The sequence below is a fragment of the Lissotriton vulgaris genome, chromosome 8, assembly GCF_964263255.1.
Source record: "Lissotriton vulgaris chromosome 8, aLisVul1.2, whole genome shotgun sequence".
NCBI classification, from domain to species: Eukaryota; Metazoa; Chordata; class Amphibia; order Caudata; family Salamandridae; genus Lissotriton; species Lissotriton vulgaris.
The window spans coordinates 1,207,336,702-1,207,359,702 of record NC_141696.1 but is presented as its reverse complement, the minus strand read 5'-3'; the positions used below and the strand labels follow the sequence as shown (position 1 = coordinate 1,207,359,702).

At 49.2% G+C, this 23,001-nt stretch overlaps 1 protein-coding gene across 4 annotated transcripts in view; it reads right to left on the bottom strand.

Moving 5' to 3' along the window:
• The window catches only part of SUPT20H (SPT20 homolog, SAGA complex component), a 447,817-nt gene that overhangs the window by 204,875 nt on the left and 219,941 nt on the right, over nt 1-23,001 (bottom strand). For all 4 annotated transcript variants that reach the window (XM_086935080.1, XM_086935082.1, XM_086935081.1 and 1 more), the window contains exon 16: nt 14,417-14,449. In XM_086935080.1, the coding sequence (XP_086791206.1) occupies nt 14,417-14,449 (33 nt within the window). The remainder of the gene's footprint in view (nt 1-14,416; nt 14,450-23,001) is intronic.

The window sequence follows — 23,001 nt, the reverse complement described above, 5'->3', positions numbered from 1 at the left end:
CGAATCGCCCGCAGCTCCAACAGATTGATATGGAGCCGGGACTCCGCCGGAGACCAGATGCCTCTGATCTCTGCCTCTCCCAAGTGGCCACCCCAGCCCTGGAGGGACGCGTCCGTCACGACAACGTGCTCCGGTTGGGGAAGGGAGAGGGACTTGCCCCTGACCCAATCGCGGTCCGTAAGCCACCACTGCAGTTGTCTCGCAGTGCCCTCCGAGATCAAGACGTGGTCGGACAAGTTGCCCTGATGCTGTGCCCACTGAAACTTCAGGTCCCACTGCAGAGCCCGCATCCGCCACCGGGCGTGATGCACCAGAAGGATGCAGGAAGCCATCAATCCCAGCAGCCGCAGCGTCAACCTGACCGAAACTCGGGATAGCGGCTGAAAGATGGGAATCAAAGCCCGAATATCCCGAACCCGCCGTTCCGGAGGATAAACCCGAAACTGCGCCGAGTCCAGAACCGCTCCGATGAAAAGGAGCTTTTGAGAGGGACACAGGTGTGATTTCGGCACATTGATGGAGAACCCCAGTTCGTGCAAGAGGTCTGCCGTCATCTGAAGGTGGTGGACGACTGTCTGGGGCGAGCCCGCCTTTAACAACCAGTCGTCTAGGTAGGGGAAGACTGAAACCCCCAACCTGCGCAGATGGGCTGCGACCACCGCCATCACCTTTGTGAACACCCGTGGGGCGCTGGTAAGGCCGAAGGGGAGCACGATAAACTGAAAGTGCTCCAGGCCTACCGTGAACCGCAGGTAACGCCGGTGGGCCGGCAGGACGGGAATGTGAAAATAGGCGTCCTGCAAGTCCAACGCTACCATCAAGTCTTGTGGGTCTAGAGCAGCCAAGACCTGAGCTAACGTCAACATCTTGAACTTCTCCTTCCGGAGGAAGCCGTTGACGTTCCTTAGATCCAAGATAGGACGTAGGCCCCCCTTGTCCTTCTTGGGCACCAGAAAGTAGTGGGAATAGCAACCACGCCCTACTTCTGGCCCAGGAACGCGCTCGATGGCCCCCTTGGCCAAGAGGGCCGTAACTTCCTCCTGCAGAAGTGTCAAGTGGTCCCCCGACACACGGTGGTTCTGCGGTGGCATGGCTGGAGGAGAGGTCTCGAAGGGGAGGGAGTAGCCCCTTCGGACGATTTGCAGCACCCACCTGTCCGAAGTGATCGTGCGCCAGTGAGCGTGGTGATGGCGAACCCTGCCACCCACTGGCGTCACATGGGGCCGAAAGCAAGGACTAGGAGGATTTAGGGGTAGATGCTGCGGGGGAAGGTGTGGTCTGACCCCGCCGTTGTCCCCGACCGCCACCACGGCGGTTTCCACGGCCGCCACCGCGTTGAAAGGATTGTTGCGGCGCGTGGCTGGCAGCACGTGTGGGGGCGCCCCTTCCTTGGCCACGAAAGGGACGAAACGAACCCGTTTGCTGACGCTGGGTCGAGAGACCCAAGGACTTGGCCGTGACCCTGGAGTCCTTGAAGCGTTCCAGCGCGTGGTCCGCCTTGTCACCGAACAGGTGACAGCCATCAAACGGCATGTCCATCAAGGTATTCTGGACATCAGCCGAAAAATTGGCGGATCTCAGCCAGGCGTGGCGACGAATCGCCACCGTCGTTGACATAGCCCTGCCCAGCGAGTCGGTCGTATCAAGACCACACCGTATCGAATATTTCGCTGCATCCCGGCCCTCAGCCACAGCTTGACCGAGTTTTGCCCGCACCTCCATGGGGCATTCTGGCAGCAGTTCCGCGACCGTATCCCACACAGAGTGGGTGTAGCGGCCCAAGAGGCAAGCGGTGTTGCAAGACCGCAGGCCCAAACTAATGGACGAGAAGACCTTCTTGCCAAATTGGTCATACCTCTTGGATTCCCGGTCGGGCGGGGCCGACGGGAATGCGGACTGGGAGGTCGAGGCCTGGATCACCAGACTCTCAGGAGTGGGGTGGGTAGACAGGAACTTGGGGTCGTCCGGACAAGGACGGTGGCGCCTGGCCACGTTCCGATCAACAGGCGCACCTGAAGCGGGCCTGGACCACGTGCCCAACAGAACGTCTGACAAGGCTTCATTAAACGGCAGCAGTGGCTCCTGTGGGCATGACTGCGGTTTGAAGACCTCGGTGAGGATGTTAGGCCTCACGGCCGCGACGGGGAACTCAAGGTGTAAGGCCTTGGCAGCCCTCATCAGCACCACAGAATAGGCAGCTCCCTCCACCGATGCCACGGAAGGAGGAGAGATCAAACCAGGGTTAGGAGAGTCGTCTAGACCACTGGCATCCCCCAAGTCACCTGTCCAGTCCGGGTCATACTGGCACTCGCGTGACAGAGGGTCCTCGGACCCCTCCCAACCCTCACCGAACTCTTCATCTTCTCCGTATTCGGAGTCAACGATGTAGACCGGCTCCTCGGGGTTCATGGGCCCCATCGGCGCCGGGACCGGCGTCAAGCGACGCCCGTCCGGCGCCGCGTCCGGCGTCGGTGAAGGTAAGGGGACGGCGCCGCCCGGAGCCGGCGCCGGAACCCTGCCGCCGGCCGGAGCCGGCACCGGAGAACCGGCGCCGCGCGGGGGCGGCGTCGGGGGTAACCCCGATGGTAACGGCGCCGGGGAGGCCGGAAGACCAGCCGGCGCCGATCCCGAAGGCCCTTGCGGCGCCGGGGTCGGAGCCGTCGGCGGCGCCGGGGCCGGAGCACCCGACGGCGCCGCGGCAGGGACACCCGAACCGCCCGGGCCCCCAGACGGTAGCACTGGGCCCGAAGGCGCCGTAGGCCCCGTCGGAGAAGCGAGCGCCCTCATGGCCATGAGGAACGCCTCGATCTCCTCAGGCGTCGCGCCATGCCCAGGGACCGGAGGGTATGAGGCAGGCCGCGCCAGCGACTCTCGCGGAGCCGCGGGGTTGGGGTCACCCGAGCCCCCGGCCGCATCGCGCGAGCGTCGGGGGGAGTCGGGGGTACGATGACGACGCCCCGACTTCTTGTGCTTCTTACCTGAGGAGCCTGACGAGTGGTGTCGACTTCCGGAACGCTCGGCGCGGCTCCGCGACCGCTCCCTCGAACGCTCTCTCGACCTCCAGCCGGACCGGGACCGCTCCCGGTCCCGACGTGGGGCCGACACCCGGAGCTCCAGCAGCTTGCGGGACCGCTCCCGCCTAGCCTTGTTGGTGAGGGCCCGGCAGTCGACACAGGAGTCCACGTCGTGGTCGGGGCCCAGACACCGGAGACAGAGGCGGTGATGGTCTGTGACCGACATCGTGCGCTCACAGTCATCACAGTGCTTGAACCCAGGCATCCTATCAGGCACAATTAGAGAAATAATCAACGAAAAACTTGGTCAAAAGACCGGAGTACTGCTCTTCAGATCTGCGTCCACTGGCGCGGAAAAAAGAAGAACTGACGTCAGCGCGCGGAGGCGGCGTCTATATACTCCAGCGACGTCATCACGGCGCACGACGCCGACGACGGACGCGGAGCCGCAGGGGACGCCTGCAGACGACGCCTACCGACGCGCAGGGGTACTGCTACGCAAAAGTTTCCGGATCCAGACTGACGCCTGGGGTTATTCTAAGGTAAGGAATCTAACACTAACGTGTTTCTTTCAGATAGTAGTAAATCCAACAATATTATATTGTTGAATTTCTCCTAAAGTGTACATACAAAAAGTTATGAGACTTTCTTGTTTGTAAGTCCAAATTCAACCTTTCAGTGGTCTTGCCCTGATTGGTCAGAGTTAAGTGGATTAGCCAGGTTGCTGGGAGGGCAGTGTGCTGTTCTATAGGAATGCCAGGCCAGGAGGTGGCGCCGTAAACTAAGCTCTTCAAAAGCAGAGGGGAGGCCTGGGTTTCAGTCCACTATGACAGTCTTGACCCAGAGTCAGGGCTAGGCTTAAGGAACGTATGTGCAGATGGTAGGGGGTGTGTTTAGCCAGATCTTACCTCCTTGCTGGAAAATCAGCCATTCTGGATTTGGAAGAATGATGCACTCTGGGACAAACTAATGCCACAATCCACAGGATGTGGTCATAACTATGAGGAGTTGCCCTGCTCTCATTGGTCAGCAGTGACCTGGTGCTTGACCCAGAGAATTTTGAATAAGTATCTGAGAGGGGCAGAGCCCTCCAGATCAGCTGCTTGAAACTGAATGAAGCAAGAAGTGCCCTGCTGTAATGTTTTTGCTGTGCAAGCAACTCTAAGGCCTGACCTCTGAAGACTGCACCAAGTAAAACTGCAGCCCTGTAGATTACCTTGCTGCCAAAGAACCCAAGAGTGGAAACTCCCTGCAAGCTACACGTTAACAGAGCTCACCTGGACAGCCCTACAAAAAATTCAAAGCCTGGAGTACCAGTGGATTTGTAAGGGTTTTGTTCAAGTGGATTGCGGAATTGAAGTTTCACACTTTCAAGGACCCTCTTGGAGATTCCAGAACCTTGGATTGTGTGTTGGATACTTTGGGACCCACAAGCAGAACTCCAGGAAGGTGTTCTAACTGGACCCCGCTTGCTGAAGAAGGCGGCCCACCACAGTGGTGAGAAAATTCTTCAGAACAATTTAAAAAAGGTGTTTCCCTGAGAGAAAACGAAATGACTGAAAGGGGCACTGTTGGTTTCTAAGCACTAGAAAGTGACTAATCTTTAAAAACTCATATCCCTACAGTGGATTCTTTCCGTTTTGGTTTCATTTGAAAGATAAAAATATTACCTATTTTCATAAATTGGTGTTGGATTTTTATTATGTGTTGTGTCTTAATTATTTACTGAAATGGTGTTTTTAAATGCTTTACATACCTGTCTTTGAAGTTAAGCCTGTCTGCTCGCAGCCACGTTACCAAGGGTTGAGCAAAGGAATAAATTTCTAAGACCTATGCTGAGTCCTATCATGTGTTAGTGGCCTTTTTGCCAGTGGCAGACCTACATTTGCCCCTACCAATAACCCACTTTCCAACAGGCAGGCAGCTTGGGAGTATTATAAAAGGCATCCTGCAAGTCCACTGCTACCATCCAGTCTCCTGGATCCAAGGCAGACAGGACCTGAGCACGGGTGAGAATCTTGAATTTCTCCTTTTTGAGGAAGTAATTGAGGGCTCTGAGGTCTAGGATAGGACAAAGGCCTGTGTCCTTCTTTGGGACCAGAAAGTAGTGGGAATAGCAACCACATCCTACTTCAGGCCCGGGAACCCTCTCTATAGCTCCCTTGGCAAGGAGAGTTTTGACTTCCTAGCAAAGCAAGGTGATCCTCCTTCAGCCAATCGTACACTGGAGGCATAGATGGGGGAGCAGTCTCGAAGGGGAGGGCGTAGCCCATTCGGACTATTTGCAACACCCACCTGTCCGATGTAATGTTTTTACAGTAGTGGAGATGATGGTGTACTCTGCCACCGACTGGCCAAGAGTGATGCGTCCATGAAGTTTGCCTGGAAATCCCCCAAAAAACCTGATGTTCTCAACCAGGCGTGGCAACGAGCAGCCACAGTCGTGGAAATCACCCTACCTAGTGAGTCTGTGGTGTCCAAGCACCATCTGATGGTGAACTTAGCTGCGTCACTCCTGTCTGAGATTGCTTGGGAGAGAAGAGCCTGGTCCTCCTTCTGGAATGGGAGTAACGGCCCAAAAGGCATGTGGTGTACACCGACTGTAATGTCAGACTGGCGGAAGAAAATATTTTCTTTCCGAAGTTCTCCAGTCTCTTGGATTCTCTGTCTGTGAGTGCGAAAGGGAATGAGTCACGAGAAGTGGAAGGCTGGACCACCAATCTTTGGGGCGTGGTGAGAAATAGCGGATCTCTCGGTGCAGGGCAATGGCGTGAGCGATCGTCCTATTCACAGGAGCCCCTGTGCTGGGTTTGGACCAGGTTCCCAGAAGGACGTCTGTTAAGGCCTCATTGAAAGGCAGTAGGGGTTCAGAGCTAAAGACCCCAGGCTGCAGGACCTCTGTCAAGACATAGTCTTGACCGCCACTGCAGGAAGATGCAGGTCGAGGACCTCCGCAACCCTACGCACCGCCATGGCAAAAGATGCTCCCTCCTCTGTAGCCAGGGTAGGAGGAGAAAGTATGCCAGAGTCTGAGGAGGTGTCCAAACCACTGGCATCACCCAGTTCCTCGTACCAGTCCACATCTTGTTGGTGCAGGATTTCTAAGGGATCCTGCTCCCCCTCCAGATCTTCTTCCTCCATACGGCTCCGTCGGCACCGGTCTCGGCGTCGGAAGACGCCAGACAGTCTCACGTTGTCGGGAATGCGGATCGGGGGGGCGCCAGCAGTGGTTGCCAGCGACGCCGAGGACCTTGGCACCAGACATGATGCGGGGGAAGGTCGCTGTGGAGGTGCGACCGGCTCGGGTTGGCGGAAATGAGGATTGGGGAAGCACCGCCAGAGGGCGCTGGTGACGTCGAGGACCTTGGTGCTGGACAAGATGCCAGGGATGGTCGCTGTGGAGGTGCAACTGGTATCGTTCCGGACCCGGGAACGGATCCACTAGGAGGCCGTAGCACCGGGGCTGCCGGCATGGGAACCATAGGGGCCCCTCCGTCCTCCGAGCCTGCGGGCCCAATGGAGCACCGGTAGGCAGGGGTCGCTCCCAGCCCCGGAAAGGCCCCAAAAAGAGAAGAGGAGCTGACCCAAGCCGCTTCCTCACAGCCTTCGCCACCATGGCCCGCCAGTTGAAGCACGACTTGGAGTCGCGGCAGCGCTCTAGGCTCCAAAGACAGACTAAATGGGGGTCCGTGACCGACATGGTGCGGTGACAGGACCGCACGGATTAAACCCCGAAGTCTTCTTGCTCGACATGACTTCTAACACACCAACGAAGTCCACAAAAAGTAAAAACAAGCATTTGCCATGCAATAGGTCTCGCATTAGGGAAGTTTGAGCTATTGGTCTTGTAAATGACAAATTTTTTATCTATGTGTTGGTTTTGAAAATAGCGAAATTAATAACTTTGTCATTTACAATGCCAATACGTTTAAATTTTGAAAATGTGACACCTATAGCATTTGTAATGCAAGATGTTTTGTATTTACGTGACTTATATGTATTGATATTACAAATGCCAATGGTTTTTATTTTTTTTAAATAATTAATACTTAAATAAAAGTTATTAATGTATAATGGTAATAGCTTAAGCTTTTGTAATTAACTTTTGTGAAGATTATATTCAGTGTATTTTACTGTGAGGAAAATCTAAGAACAGAAGTGTAATATTAACATCTTTTTGTGACATTTGTAATAAAGTTTGAAACATTGAGAGAACATATTTGAACCAGTTGTTAAATGGTTGCACAGATTTATGCTGTGGTGGCGCTTAGTGATGTTGGGGATGGCAACAAGTGATGCTGTGTCGTTCAGTGAAGCTGTGGTAGCGCATAGTGATGTTGTGGTGCCCCTGAGTGATGCTGTGGTGGTACGATAGATAGAGTCAGAGCGATAGATAGATAGAGTGAGGGCGATAGATAGAGTGAGGGCGATAGATAGATAGAGTGAGGGCGATAGATAGATAGAGTGAGGGCGATCGATAGATAGAGTGAGGAGTGCGATCAATAGATAGAGAGAGAGAGAGATGGCGATAGATAGAGTGAGGGCGACAGATAGACATATAGATAGAGTGAGGGCGACAGATAGACATATAGATAGAGTGAGGGCGACAGATAGGCATATAGACAGAGAGAGGGCGACAGATAGGCATATAGATAGAGAGAGGGCGACAGATAGGCATATAGATAGAGAGAGGGTGATAGATAAACAGATAGATAGCTAGAGGGCGATAGATAGATAGCTAGAGGGCGATAGATAGATAGCTAGATAGCTAGAGGGCGATAGATAGATAGATAGATAGCTAGATAGATAGATAGATAGATAGATAGATAGATAGATAGATAGATAGATAGATAGATAGATACATAGATAGAGGGCGATAGATAAATAGAGGGCGATAGATAAATAGAGGGCGATAGATAAATAGAGGGCGATAGATAAATAGAGGGCGATAGATAAATAGAGGGCGATAGATAGATAGAGATAGATAGCTAGATAGATAGATAGAGTGAGGGTGATATATAGAGTGAGAGCGATAGATAGAGTCAGGCCGTTAGATAGAGTGAGGCCGATAGATAGAGTGCGGCCGATAGATAGAGTGAGGCCGATAGATAGAGTGAGGCCGATAGATAGAGTGAGGCCGATAGATAAGAGTGAGGCCTATAGATAGATTGCTAGATAGAGAATGAGGGCCATAGCTAGATAGATATAGTGAGGACAATAGATAGAAATATAGATATAGTGAGGGCGATAGATAGAGTGAGTGTGACAGACAGAAAGAGTGAGGGTCACAGATAGACTGAGGGCGATAGATAGAGCGAGGCCGATAGATAGATTGCTAGATAGAGAGTGAGGGCTATAGATAGAGTGAGGGCAATTGATGGATAGAGTGAGGGCGATAGATGTGTGTGGTTGTGTGTGTGTGTGTGTGTGGTTGTGTGTGTGGTTGTGTGTGTGGTTGTGTGTGTGGTTGTGTGTGTGGTTGTGGGTGTGGTTGTGGGTGTGGGTGTGTGTGGTTGTGGGTGTGGTTGTGGGTGTGTGTGGTTGTGCGTGTGGTTGTGGGTGTGCGTGTGGTTGTGGGTGTGCGTGTGGTTGGGGGTGTGCGTGTGGTTGGGGGTGTGCGTGTGGTTGGGGGTGTGCGTGTGGTTGGGGGTGTGCGTGTGGTTGGGGGTGTGCGTGTGGTTGGGGGTGTGCGTGTGGTTGGGGGTGTGCGTGTGGTTGGGGGTGTGCGTGTGGTTGGGGGTGTGCGTGTGGTTGGGGGTGTGCGTGTGGTTGGGGGTGTGCGTGTGGTTGGGGGTGTGCGTGTGGTTGGGGGTGTGCGTGTGGTTGGGGGTGTGCGTGTGGTTGGGGGTGTGCGTGTGGTTGGGGGGGTGCGTGTGGTTGGGGGTGCGTGTGGTTGGGTGTGCGTGTGGTTGGGTGTGTGTGGTTGGGTGTGTGTGGTTGGGTGTGTGTGGTTGGGTGTGTGTGGTTGGGTGTGTGGTTGTGTGTGTAGTTGGGTGTGTGGTTGGGTGTGTGGTTATGTGTGTAGTTGGGTGTGTGGTTTTGTGTGTGTGTTGGTGTGTGTGTTGGTGTATGGTTGTGTGTGTGTTGGTGTATGGTTGTGTGTGTGTGTAGTGTTGTGTGATCAGCACAGGAGAAGAGAACAGGGAGTTAAAGAAGGAGGTGGGGTGGAAGAGAGCAACAGATCAGCACAGGAGAAGAGATCAGGGAGTTAAAAAGGAGGCGGGTGGAAGAGAACAGCAGATCAGCACAGGAGAAGAGACAGATAGATTGAGGGCGATCGATAGACCGAGAGAGATAGATGTGTGTGTGTGGGGGAGGGGGGGGGTTGTGTGGGGGGGTTTATGTGGGGGGGGGGTTGTGTGTGGGGGGTTTGTGTGGGGGGGGGTGGGGGGAATAGATAGATTGAGGGCGATAGATAGATTGAGGGCGATAGATAGAGTGAGGGGCATTTTGCCAGCATTATTATTTTGCATAGCTGAGAGGTGTGCGACACATCGCATGTATATCGCGAGGGCGTAAAAGGCTGGGGCAGAATAGAATAAACTGTGTGGGGTGGGTGGGGTAGAGGAGCGGATTCCTTTGAAGTCTGATGGGGGAGCGGATCCTTTGAAGTCTGATACCGAGGCTCACAAGCTGATCACAAATGGTGTGTGATGTGATTTGCGCGCGCCTGCCTCACATTAACTGTATCGAATCCGCAGTGGGTGAACTTGGTTAGCCTACTATAATCTCGCCTACCATCCATACGGGATGGAAAATACGAGACCTAAAAATGACAGGGGGTAGCTTTCTTCAACGGATCGGCACTGGCCAGCACGGAAAGAAAAGAACGGACGTCAGCGTGCCAGAGTGGCGGTTATATTGACGACACAGACATCACGACGACAGCGAACACGACGCTGACAACGTCACGCGGAATCAAACTACACCACATTCCGGGATGCCGGGGTACTGCTAAGAAAAATCTTCTGGATCCAGCATGATGCCTGAAGTTCAAAGGTAATGAATCTGCGGCTAGATGTCTCTATCAGATATCTATGGCTACTTCCTCCCATGCCTCCTTGGGAAGTTTCCTTATATTCATTGGCTGTACTCTGGGCATCAACATTATATAAATCTTCCCACATTCCAGACATTACCTCACAGATATTTCAATATGGATGTCCATGCCAGGCCACCAATACATTTGTCTTAATATCTCTTTTGTTTTAGAGATGCCTGGATGACTGTTGTGTGCAAACTCTACCAAGTGTTCACGAAGTCTGCAGGTTGGCATTAGCCTTGTTCTGCGCAACAACCCAATCTGGTATGCAAGTTTACTCTTTATTCTCAAAAATGCTTTCAGTGATTCTTCCACCTTCAAATCCTTTCTCCAAACCGCTACGATACCTTTGAATACTGCCTGTAAAATGTCATCACTTCCCAACTCTCTATTCCATTAATCTTTTTTACACTTTCTCTCATAAGACATACCACATAGTCACCAACTTTACATGTACCTTCATCATCTTCCAAGTGCCTTGTCAGATTGTTTTTTTCTACCAGGCGTCAACAACAATCACACAAATAATTTTTTAACCCGGTACATATTCTACATGGAAATGGAACTCTTGTAGTGAAACGTTCCATTTTCTTATCCTATAAGATATTTTGTCAATGCCCTTTTTACTGAAAATTTCCTTTAGGGGTTTGTGGTCTGTCTTGACATGGAACTTACAACCCCAAACACATTTACTCAATTTTCAAATGGCCGAGAAAATCACTAAGGCTCCATTCTAAACCAAAGAGTAGTTGAGGTCAGCCGCTTTAGGCTCCTAGAGATAAATAGTATGGTTCTTTCTACACCCTCTTACTTTTGTAATAAGATAGCTCCTAAGCCTGTTGAACTCGCTTCAGACATATTGATGGTGTCCTGACCCAGTTCAAAATTGTTCTTGCAAAGCTGCTTTGGAAAAATTAGCATTTAACATTCCGTATTCCAGAAAAAACGAATCTCCTTTTTTAACCCCTTCCGTGCGGCCGCGATTTTCCCTGTGTGCGGCCGCCGGCAGAACACGGGCGGGCCATGACTAACCCCAGCCGTCATCAGCACACGAGCACCGTAGTGCATGACGGCTGGGGTTCGTCATCAGCATGGAAGGGGTTAACAACAACCTCATATTTTGTGGTTTTTCTGCAAATGTAGGTATGAATTAGCTATAGTATTCTGACATACCCAAAAATGTGATTAACTCATCTTTGCTCACAGGTGTGGTCATATTAGTTATACTGTCTACCAATTCTTCTCTAGGTTCAATTCGTGATGCTGTAATTAGATGGCTGTGAGATCTCTGTGAGATTTAATGTAAAAATAATTCTCCTTTAATGTGAGGGCATTCGCTCAAAATTTTTCCAGAACCTTTGTAATCCGTAAATCATTTTACTCTATACTACTACCAATGACTAAGATGTCACCATGGTAGATCTTTACTCTACATGTTCCTTTCAATATTCTCTCGATCATCCTCTGAAAGACTGCAGTCAATCCAAACAGTATCCTGCGAAACTGAAATGTTCCGAACGGTGTAATAAACACTGTTCGATCTTGGGGGGTTCGGTCTAACCTCACCTGATGGTATGCGGAGGTGAGGTCAATGGATGAAAAGTACTTCGCCCCTTCTAGTAAAGACAACATTTCTGAAATATTGGGTAATGTGTAATGATTTACTAGGACACACTAGTTTAATTTACTTAAATGTATACACAACCTGGCTTCTCCATTGGCCTTGTGGGTCATGACCACTGGAGCAAGCCATTCTGTAGTTTATACCTCTTCTATGATTCCACTTTCTTTCAATTTGTCCAACTTCTCTTGCATTTTTACTTTCACTTTGATGGCAACCCCTCTAACTTTGCCAACTACAGCGATCGCTCTCTTTTATAGCTTTATTTTCTGGACATATTTTTCATAGTTAGGCTTTTCAGTTTTTACTTGGCACAAATGCTAATTTTCTATGTCTCCTTTTATCAGTTCTAATCTCACTGCAGGAGACTCACTGGGATCTAAGTAAACCTTAGTTCCTTTTGGTGAATCCAGCTTATAAGAAAATCACCCCTCATAGACATATGTTTTCCTTGCTACATACCTCTCCCTAAAGTTGATGCAACCTACAAAATAACCTGCCAATTTTACTGGTTCACATTCATATCCTTCTGGACAAACGCCGATTTGTGTAGAACAACTTTGTTTTTTAAATTGTTCAAGTATACCTCACTAGAAATAAGTGTGATCTTACCCCGGAATCAGAAAGCATGCATAATTGGTATATTCTCTATTTGAACTTTTTTTTTACACAGACCACTATCATCCACCTACACGACTTGTAACACAATTTCTTCCTTGTCACTTCACTAAATGTTACTTCTTGAACCTTTCTTTTAGGTTCCCATTCCCACAACATTTTGGCATATGGCTTTTACGTCCACACTTTTTACATGTATCCTTACACTCTCTATTACTAGCCACATGTCCATATTCCCCACACCCAAAACAAGTGCCTTGGAACTTCTTCTCGTTTTTACTGCTGCTGCTATCTGTTTAGTTCTTTTGTTGTGTCTCTCTTTCTCTGTCTTAAAAGAATGAACTACATTCCTTTCTTTACTATTATCCACTTCACTCTTTTTTAACTCATCTACACATGCTCGATGGTGCTCACATGTTTTGCTATTGTTAGTACCTCATTTAGGGTTAGGTTGTCTTTCTGCCAACAGGATTCTTTGGCTTTATCTATATTTCATTCTAATATGAATTGCTCCCTTAATCATTCTTCGCAATTCCCCTCAAAGTTACATGTTTACTCGAACTTTCTTTGAATCGTGATATACTCTTCAATATTTTCCCCCATTCTTTGCATACACTTGAGAAAAATGGTATCTTTCCAATACTGTAGATACCTTTGGCAAGAAATGCAAGTCCAATTTTTAAGGAACATTTCGTATTCATTCAAGTCAGCGGTTTCCTCTGGTGGCAAATCAGGCAAGTGTTCAAAGAGCTCCTGACCTTCTGCGCCAAACAATGCAATAGCAGAGATATTTTTCACTATTGAGAGAAGTTCCACAAACACGCATAATGCCTAATTTTGTTTTTCCATTTTCCCCACTTTGAAGGTGGCTGACCTGGATGCATAAGGAAAGATGGAGGTGAGGAAACGTTTTCCATTTTTCCCTAACTGGTAGTCAAAATTCACCTGGTACCCGACTGATACCCGAGAAATACTTGTACAAAAAATTGAATTAACACACTACAGTAGGGCTGCCAATGCTCCTGTGCTGTGAAGCTGCTTTGGTGCTTCTAGTCCGGTCTCAGAATGGCTGCTAATGTCATTTGACTGGGCCACTCACAATAAGTCATGTGACTGAAGAAGTGAATGATAAGCAAAACAAACTAGCCAATAGCAGAAGGCAAAGCAACTTGCCAATCACAGAAGGATACTCAAATGATGATGTTCTGTTTCCGGCTGAAACAGCTAGGAGGGCGGCGGTAAAGAGGATGAGGTGAGCGTTAATACACCACTTGCATTAGCTGTGAAGTGACTAATACACTACAACTCAAAAGATTGCAGGCATTGAAATATTCCAGGTACAGAACCTGTGTACGCATCCGCAATGTTAAAAATGCAACAATTCCAAACACAGTGTGATCCTTCACTGCACGAGCAACCACAGCTCGTGCATTCACTTTAACACGGCATCACACCCCAACAGTTTTGTGGTCGCACAAGTTTGTCACAATAAATTCATCTTTACTACATTCTTCACAGTGCTTATGCACTTCAGTGGGTGTGCAAGCTTGGGATAACGCTAATGCCGAGAGCTTTTCAAAACTTTCACAGTTGCGCAATGCAAAGTTGCATCTTTTGTTACATGTATACTATGTTTCCATGAAGGTTAGGTCAGAGCAAGCTAAAGACGCTAGGAAGTTTTACAGTTAAACAACACATTCCCATTGTGAAATCTGACAGTTCCTTAATTTGAATTTGTTGTTTTCCATCACTCACAGAGTTGGAATGAAATGGAATTAAACGGTCGAACGGAGTTGAGGTGTTTACGCTCGTCACCAATGTAAAGATACAATGTCCACACTTGCATGATGTGCATGGATGTTTATTCAAGATATGTTGTACACCTCAGCCTACTTCCTTCAGGGTCACATTTCTCCTTAACTCTTCTCATATTCAAATGGTTACATTCCCTACACAGACCTTTACAAGGTTGATTCTAATACATGCAGACTCACACAGATTACATAGAAGGTTCTAAGCTGTGAAGGAAGGATACCACAACTGTCTCATCTGTGGGTGTCCACCCCATTCCCAACTCAAGTTTTAAAAGACAAATAAGAAAATACACTGTAAAACTCTTACCTCTGAATATCATTTCTGGAGCCAATGAGGAACCTGCAACAGTACAAAAATATGTGTAGAGTTAGTACTGCTCCTGCACTAATTTAATACAGCCGGAATCAATAAACTGCGTATAAACAGTGGCCTCAGATGCTGGCAAAATATGGCAGAGTGGAATTCAGGCCTGGAGAAAACTGGACTTTTGTTACAATTCTCTGCCCCCTCCCCCCCCCCCCCCCCACCCCTCTCCTTTTAGCTACTGGATGCTTAATTTTGACTGACAGTGAACCGAGGCCTACTAACCAGACCGCAGTGCCAGTGCTCTTCCCTTAAAATAAAGTGATGCCCGAGAACCTTTGCACAGTCTCTAGTAAATGGTATCCTGGGTACTTTGGGCATGGCCACTAAAAAGGGTCCCTAAGGGCTGCAGCATATCTTTATCCACCCCAAAGGACCCATTTAGCACCAGGACTGGTGGGACATTAGCTATGCAGGAGGTGTGTTGCACTGCCAGGCTGGACACACTTCTAAGGTGGGCAGCCTGAAGTAAACATGAAAGAGAGAATTCCACCATGTTATGTGTGGTGGAATTAGGAGGTCTGGGACAGGGTGATTAGCCCATTAGCTACTACCCTTTACTCCCTTAATGCCCCTAAATTGGCACCAGGAAATAAGAATAGACTACTGGAACCAGGAAAGAAAGAAGGACCGACGTGAGCGAGAACTGAAGACCTGCACATAGGACTGGCACAAAACCTTCCAGGCAGCTTATACTTTTGACCATCACTGGGACCGACTTTGCCAAGAGCTGGACACCCTCCCCCAAACCCTAGGAGGACTGCCCAGCACCTCAATAACTGGGGTAGATCTCCCTTAGAGTAGAGGAGCTGTTCCCCTGCATCTGCAGGCACCGCAAAGTATCTGACAGTCCCTTGTGTTGCTAGCCATCAGGTTCATTGAAGAAGCGTCTGAATTGTAGAAATATAAATCTCAAATTCACCATAGACTATAGCACAACCGAAATGCCTTTTTTGGATATTACCATCAAAGTGGATGAGAATAACCGCCTCTTTACAACTCTCTACACAAAAAAAACCGCCAGAAATACATTACTGAGTTACAATAGCCACCACCCCCAAGCTCTCAAAGATGGCCTTCCATTTGGCCAGTTTCTCCGCCTTCGGAGAAACTGCACATTTAAAAATGATTACTTCTCAGAAGCCAACAAACTTAAAATTAAACTGATGGCACGGGGATACCCTGCACGTATGCTCCGTAAGTCCATGAAAAGGGCATGGTATTACAACCGTGAAGCCCTTCTAACCCCTCAGGAGCGCACGAATAAAACTGGTATAGTATGTGTAACAACTTTTGGTACCCACTCTAACAACATTAAGAAAATAATTACCAAAAATTGGAGCTTATTGTCATCCATCCCAGAACTAAGGCCAAAACCAATGTTTGCCTTTAAGAGGGGCACTAACATCCGTGACAGATTAGTGCATGCCTATGAAGAACCCACTGTGAATAACTCACTGACCGATATGTTACAAATTCCACCTGTAATAGGTCATTTTAAATGTCAAAGTTGTGCAGCCTGCCCCACTACTAAAACTGTGAAGTCCTGTGAAATCAATGGAATTAAATTCACAGCCAAGAGCTTCTCAAATTGTAATACAACCACAGTTATATACTGCATCCAATGTCCTTGCCAACTTCATTACATTGGAAAAACTATACAACCAGTTAAGAAAAGGATTCTCCAGCACCAATCGCGGATTAGGTGCAAGAAGGAAAATGCACCATTAGTTGAACATTACCTTCGTACTGGCCATAAGGAAACCGACATGCTCTGGTGGGTACTTGAGGTAATAAAACCCAACAAAAGACAAAACAACCTGGACAAGACACTGTCCTTAAGAGAAGGAAAATTGATTTGTCTTACCGACACTGTCAATAAGGGTCTCAATTCGGCCACAGAATGGCATTCACTGGCTTGTTTAACATAGGAGATCTACCTGTATAGAATCTTGTCACCCTATAATGTTGTGGAGATACTGTAAATATCTCTGTTTATACAAAATCATGATGCTCAATTATTAAAGCTATGTTATACATATTACTGTTTTGATATTTAAATAATCTATCTGTTTTGCTGCCTCGAAAAAACTTAATACATATGAATGGCGATTTAATCGCGATAAATGCAAAGAACTGACATAAGAATGGTTTATCTGACATGGAAATATTTACAAACAACCATCTGTTGATATGTATCAATCCTTGTGTGCCTTGAATTTGATGTATTTTGCATAATGTCGTTTTTGTGCCTTTAATAGGATAGATTTTGCACAATGTTGTTGTTTGTCACAGTTTTTCACCATTATATCAACCAGTGAGTACATAACATCACTAGTGAGAATAGACCGATTGCGAAATAATTTTATAACATCCCGTTTTTCCCTCACGCACACAGTTCTGATTACTAACACGACCAGTGAGTACATAACATTATGTCTCTCGGACTTAGCTGTAAATTCTAACAATAGAGGGTATTTCTCTCATAAATTGGTGCAGAGATCATAATGTGGTTTCACATAAGTGCCAAAGAACAGAACCGATAAATTTAGGCATCGTTAGTGTATTAACCATTAGTCATTTTCGATGCGTTACACCACTAAAACATGGCGCTGAAACGCGCACGATAGTCCTATCTCGATCTCCAAACATTTGGAGCTTAAATACACGCGCTGCTTGAACCTCGGCTCTTGCTCCGAGACCAATAGCTCGTGTGACCGTCTATATTTCGACTTCTGACTGACGCTACAGGTAAGAGCCCATTAATCCTATTGATCCGACATCCTTATCCTGGCCCAATCTCGTCACGCTAATTTCGAGTTTTAATCTGTCTGCCCACCTAGATTATATAACTCTGGTGACTTGCAAAGACCGAGACCTCGGAAGATTGTTTTGCTCATCCTCCACGTCTCCTAAACACACACTTGCAGGTAAATGCCTATGTAACATTGACCATTGAGCTACCAATGAACCTTTAAAATAAGTTTGGGCCATAACATTCCCTAAACTTCTGTCTGCCCTCCTAGATTGTATAACTCTGGTGACTTGAAAATTCCGAGACTTCTGAAGATTGTTTTTCTCGTCTCTCAGGTCTCCTAACACGTACTGGCAGGTAAATGCTTATGCAGCATGGACCATTAAGCTAACAATGAACCCTTAAAATAAGTATGAGTCATAACATTTCCTTAACTTCTTCACTCGATTCATTTTGTAGATCGTGTGACCCGGTTAATCTTCATTTCACTTTTGGTTTGACCACGCTTTATTTGCTGCTACTTTTAAGTTTAACATCGATAAACTTAATCTACGTGCGAATCTTAAGGTAAAATGCTTACTATATATATGGTCATAACATAAAGCTTACGGGGCAAAATATGTATTGACAACCTCCCTTGATTAAATAATACAGATTCGCCTCGTGTATGGTACCAAAATCATCTGCCTCAAACACAGTGTTTTAAGGTACAATTTTCTGCTAAATTCATGAACTTTTTAAATATGTCTATAGAGTACTTTGTGCACCCAAAGCATACGATCCTCATGGATGTTTGTTTTGCACTGTCCATCGACCTTAAGTTTAGACTTCTGTGAATATTGAATGACAAAATACTATAATACCAGTGTGTCTAGTCGACTAGCATACCATTCAGTAAATAAATAATATGTTTGAATTGATTTTTATGTCTAAATTGGCAACTCAGTCTTTTTGTTGTATGTATACCAGTCTTGGTGTTGAGTCTTTCATGTTAGCATTGCCTATGTGTAATTAATTTGTTATGCACTCTCAGTTAAGATCCAAGAGTTTCATGACAAACATTTTTAATTAAGGCATATGCACTCCTAATGTATATAGCTAGGAGATATGTATGTTGTATATAGGTGTATAGTGCATTTATTAACTGCTTAATTTCTGTCACTGTGTGATAGTTACACTGTTTTATTCTGTTTTATTAGGGATTTACAAATATTAATTGCTTATTGTCCTGATGATGGTCTTGCTGATTGATCCATAAAGACCGAAACGTCGACCTGAGCCTCATCCAAAGAAGATTTTCTTATAATCTTGATTTTTTGGATAGGTTATCTACAGGCTTTACAGAGATTGCTTTGATTTATCCCAATACAACTGTCCTGTATTCCTGTTTTGCTAAATTCTGATGTTTTGTATTTTTCCCTTGATTACTCAATTTTGATAAAATTCATTTTTTTGCCTATACACATGTCTATTTTGTTTCTGTCTGATGTTGAGTATTGTTTTGTCTAATGTAGTTGTTGAATGTTTTTTCAAACTTGCTTGATTAATTTTATCCAGGGTAATTTAATTATCTTCCTTAAATTTAGTTATATAAGTCAATTAACTGAGTTACTAGAACAAACTCCTTTGGAGGCAACTTTACCCATCCTATCTCATTGAAGAAGCAGCACAACAGGAGAAAGATCTTAATGCTCCAGGAGGTCAGATCTGTCTCCTTACCAAGCCTGCAGCCTCTTTCTGCAGGAACCAAACACCACAAGTCTTCTACAGTGCAACCCCGCCAGACAAAGCATCATTGCACAAGAGCCCCCGAGCCAGAGTTTGAGTTGACCGAGAATGTCCCTGTGTGCCCAAGACCCTCAAGAGCCCCCCTGTGGGATCTACTGGACTAGTCCCTCAGTCCCCACTTGCAGCCTCTACTGACAGGTATTGTTCCCCATCGTCTAAAAAAGGGCACCCGACCGGGGCGTGGCCTGAGGCGTCAAGATGGCGGTCGCACTCTAAGAGTGCTCCAGACCCCCTCCGTCATCCGCCCGTTACTAGCTCCCATCAGACCCTTCCAGCTACCAGCAGAGCTCCCCTGTCCCCTCAGCTGTGCTCCGGTACCTTTCATTGGAGCCTCCGCTGCCCTGGGTTGGCCCCCTCCTCTCAGAGGCCTTGTACTGACAAAATAGGGGCCCCTTCGGCGGCCCATCTCTGAGCCAGCCGACCTGGGCCCGGACGATTCCTCCCCGGGCCCCCTTGTCGCTCCCGGGTGGCGGTTGTGCCAGCCTGTTCTCCTGCACTGCCCAGGACCTATCCGCCCCTCTGGACCACATGCGGCGATGGTACCCGGGGATACGATGTGAGGCCCGCCTTCCATGTGGGGGAGGCCAGTGGAGGACCGGGAGTGATCGCGGCCCAGCAGCAATTGAGTCTTCACCCTGCCGCCTGCTTCTGCCTGCTGTCCTCAGGGATCGTCCCTGGCGGTGTATTTACGGTGACCGGGGGTGCCGCTGGGGTCGGCTGTCATTGTCAGGCAGCAGCGTGGCGGACCTGGGCCTTCTTCCTCCCCCTGCGGACCCGGCCTCTTCGGCCCCCCCCCCCCCCCCCCCCTCCTGAGCAATAGAGGTGGGGGTTCACCCGGGCCTGCCGAGGACCGCGCTCTGGCATCCTCTACTCCGGCCCGCCGAGGACCAGCTGAGGCTCCGCGCCCCTCCTGCCCATCATGCCACGTCTATGCCCTCGGGGGTTGCCGGCCCTCGGAAAGGAAGTGAATCCGGTCTGCCCTCCACTGGCGGGCCACAAGTGAGTGGGGTGCGAGCCGTGGGCCAGCTGGAGGGGTGGTGTGAATGCTGCGGCCCACCCTTCCTCACTGACTTATCCCACATCTCTGCGCCTCCATGTGATCGCTAGAGGGTCCCGGCCCGAGGCCCCCCGTGGATGCCTGCTCAAGACTTGCTGGCCATGGCTACCATTGTCGGGTAGCAGAGCAGGGGGCATCTGTCTCGCACTACATCTGAGGGTGCCCTCGGGATTGTTGGCCCATGTGTGAGGGGAGAGCCTGTCTGATCATCCCTGCCTGGAATCAGATCCACGCTGGCAGCATGCCCCCGTGGGGTCGAACCTCTCCTCCCCTCCCCGTGTCCCCCTCCACTGGTTGAAGGTACCTAACTGCTGCGGTCTTGCCTCCGCCCATCACTGTCAGGCGGTGCGGAGCGTGCTGCTGGCCCCCTTTGCAGCTGCTCACTCACCTGGACCTGTCCGCACCCAAGTGGAGTGCCTTGTTCATCCCCAGCCGCCACCACTGAGTGGAGCCGGACCCCTGCATTGGTCTACCTATCGCCCGCCGTGGTGTGGACTAGCGGTTCACCTTCCTGGGCCCCCTCGTCAACAGTTCACTGACGCTCCTCCTGGGACGGCGAGGGGGTGTCACCCCCTTCATTGACCGGGCGATCTGACTGGGGCAGAGGGAAAGGGCCTTGGATGTATGCTGGCTCACCCCGTAGGCTAGCGAAGACCTGAGGGAGCTGGCCTGGACGCCCGGGCCAGAGTATCGATGGTCTGGGTGTCGGCCCCCCCCCCCCTCCTCCCTGAGATTTCTGATTGCCTCCTCTGTCCGTGCGGCGACTAGACCTCATCCTCAGTGGAGATGGGCAGAACCGCACCCTGCAGACCCCTACATCTCAAACTCAAACAAAAATGGACCAATACACCACAAATGACCGTGATCCTGGAGGGGGGGCGTCCAATACTCCTGCCCCCGCTGGGGGTGACCTCTCCACTATCCTCCAAGCAATTGGTGCATCGCAGGCCTCGGTTGAAAATAAGATTGGCGAGGTGAGGGTGGGCATGGCCCTTATTCGGCAGGAACTACTTAACGCCACAGCCCGAATTTCAGAAGCGGAATACCGTATTTCCACGGCGGAGGATGATATAGGCCAACTCAAGACTCAAGTGGCCCGTCTCCAGACTCAGACCTCAGAACTCCACCGTTGGGCTGAAGACGTCGAAAACCAGTCGAGGAGGAATAACCTGCGCCTCATAGGATTTCCCGAAGGGGCTGAACAAGGCCGCGCGGACACGTTTGTGGAGACTTGGGTGCGATCCTGGATGCCTAAAAACTTCCTCTACACCTGGTTCGCAATTGAACGTGCCCATCACACCCTGGCTTCCCGACCTCCAGCAGGAGCTCCTGCCCGGCCCATTATCCTGAGGATCCTAAACTTCTGGGACAGGGACGCCATCCTTAGGGCGGCAAGGATGCATGGTCCACTGACTTTCCAAAACAACAAGATCATGGTCTTCCCAGACTACACCAGGGAGGTACAGGCCCAAAGTCGTTCTTACGACTATGTTAAGCAGAAGCTCCGTAACCTGGGTCTTCGCTATGGCCTCCTTTTTCCAGCCCGGCTTACAGTTATCTTTCAAGATATGGCGCTCTTCTTTGATAACTCCCAAGCGGTCTGGACCTTGCTCACAGAGTAGCACCCTCTCCAGACCACACTTGTCTCCTCCATTTCCCGATGGGAGCCTACGCAACCTCACCCAACCCTGCCCCAGCGACCCGCACTAGGTCCCGCAAGAAGGGTAACCGTCGCTGTGAAGCATCCCGATCACTGGGTGCTGTGTCCCAGCCTTCCCCATGCATCACCTCGGAGATATGCAACCCCCAGCTCGACTGGTTCCCAGATTGATCTGAGCCGCATCCCAGACCCCTCCGAGACAGTGCGCCCGGTCATTTCTGACTGAGTTGTCAAGGAGACCCGCACTTCGAGGAACCGGTGGGTGGGGTGTGGGGGGGGGGCGGGGTGGGTGGGGGGGGGGGGATCTAACCTCAGGGGGCCCGACGGCATGGCTATTTCCTAAACTGCTCCCACAGCTGTGGCCATTTTCACATCTGTACATACGGAGAGGTCCATCTCCGCCACACCAAGCTCTGCTAACTGTATGAACACCTAGACTTACTTGTATTCTTCCGTTTCCTACATGGAGGTGTCCATCTCTGCTACACTCATGTTCCGCTAACAGTTTTAGCTTAGCACTCAGATTCATTTGTGTTGTTGTTTTGTTTTCCTTTTCAGGGCGACAGATGCTTCAAGTTCAGAAGCGTAGGGTGGGGGGAGGGGGGGTCAGACTGTTGTCTCTCGATTATTTATTGTGTTTGGCCGCCTACGGGCCGCCATATTCTCCCCTTGCCGGGGAAAGATCCAATATTTATACTCTGGAGTCTCAGCGAACCCGCTGAGTGAGTCCATTGCGCCAAGGGAGCCTCTCGCAATAGAGATAGGGAAGGGATACCACTTCCCCTGGGATCACAGCTGACTGGACTTTGCCTTGACTCGTCTACCGGTTTGTGTCCCCGTCACCCTTCCCCCTCCTCTTCGCATGCTGTCTCTCACCCTCCCCTCCTGTTTCCCACCTTCGTTATCTGTCTATTCCCCTACTCCAACCCCCCTCCCCTGAATCTCTCCCCTTGCCTTCTTTTCCCCTCACGTATTTGTGCTTATTGTTTATCTCGACCTTACAAGTAACTAAGTTGCCATGCTCTAATAATTGTGTAACCTTTGTAACGATGTAACCTGTAACTATGATCTGATGCTCATGTAAAGCGCTCTCATACCTCCGGGTCAAGCCAGCGCTATATAAAACTTTTAAAATAAATAAGGAATATGCTACTTACCAGTATGCATCTGTTCTTGGCATGTAGGGCTGCTGACATTCATATCTGTGCATAGATCGCCGCCTAGTGTTGGGTCCGGATGATTGCACATTGTTGTCCTGGAAGAGTCTT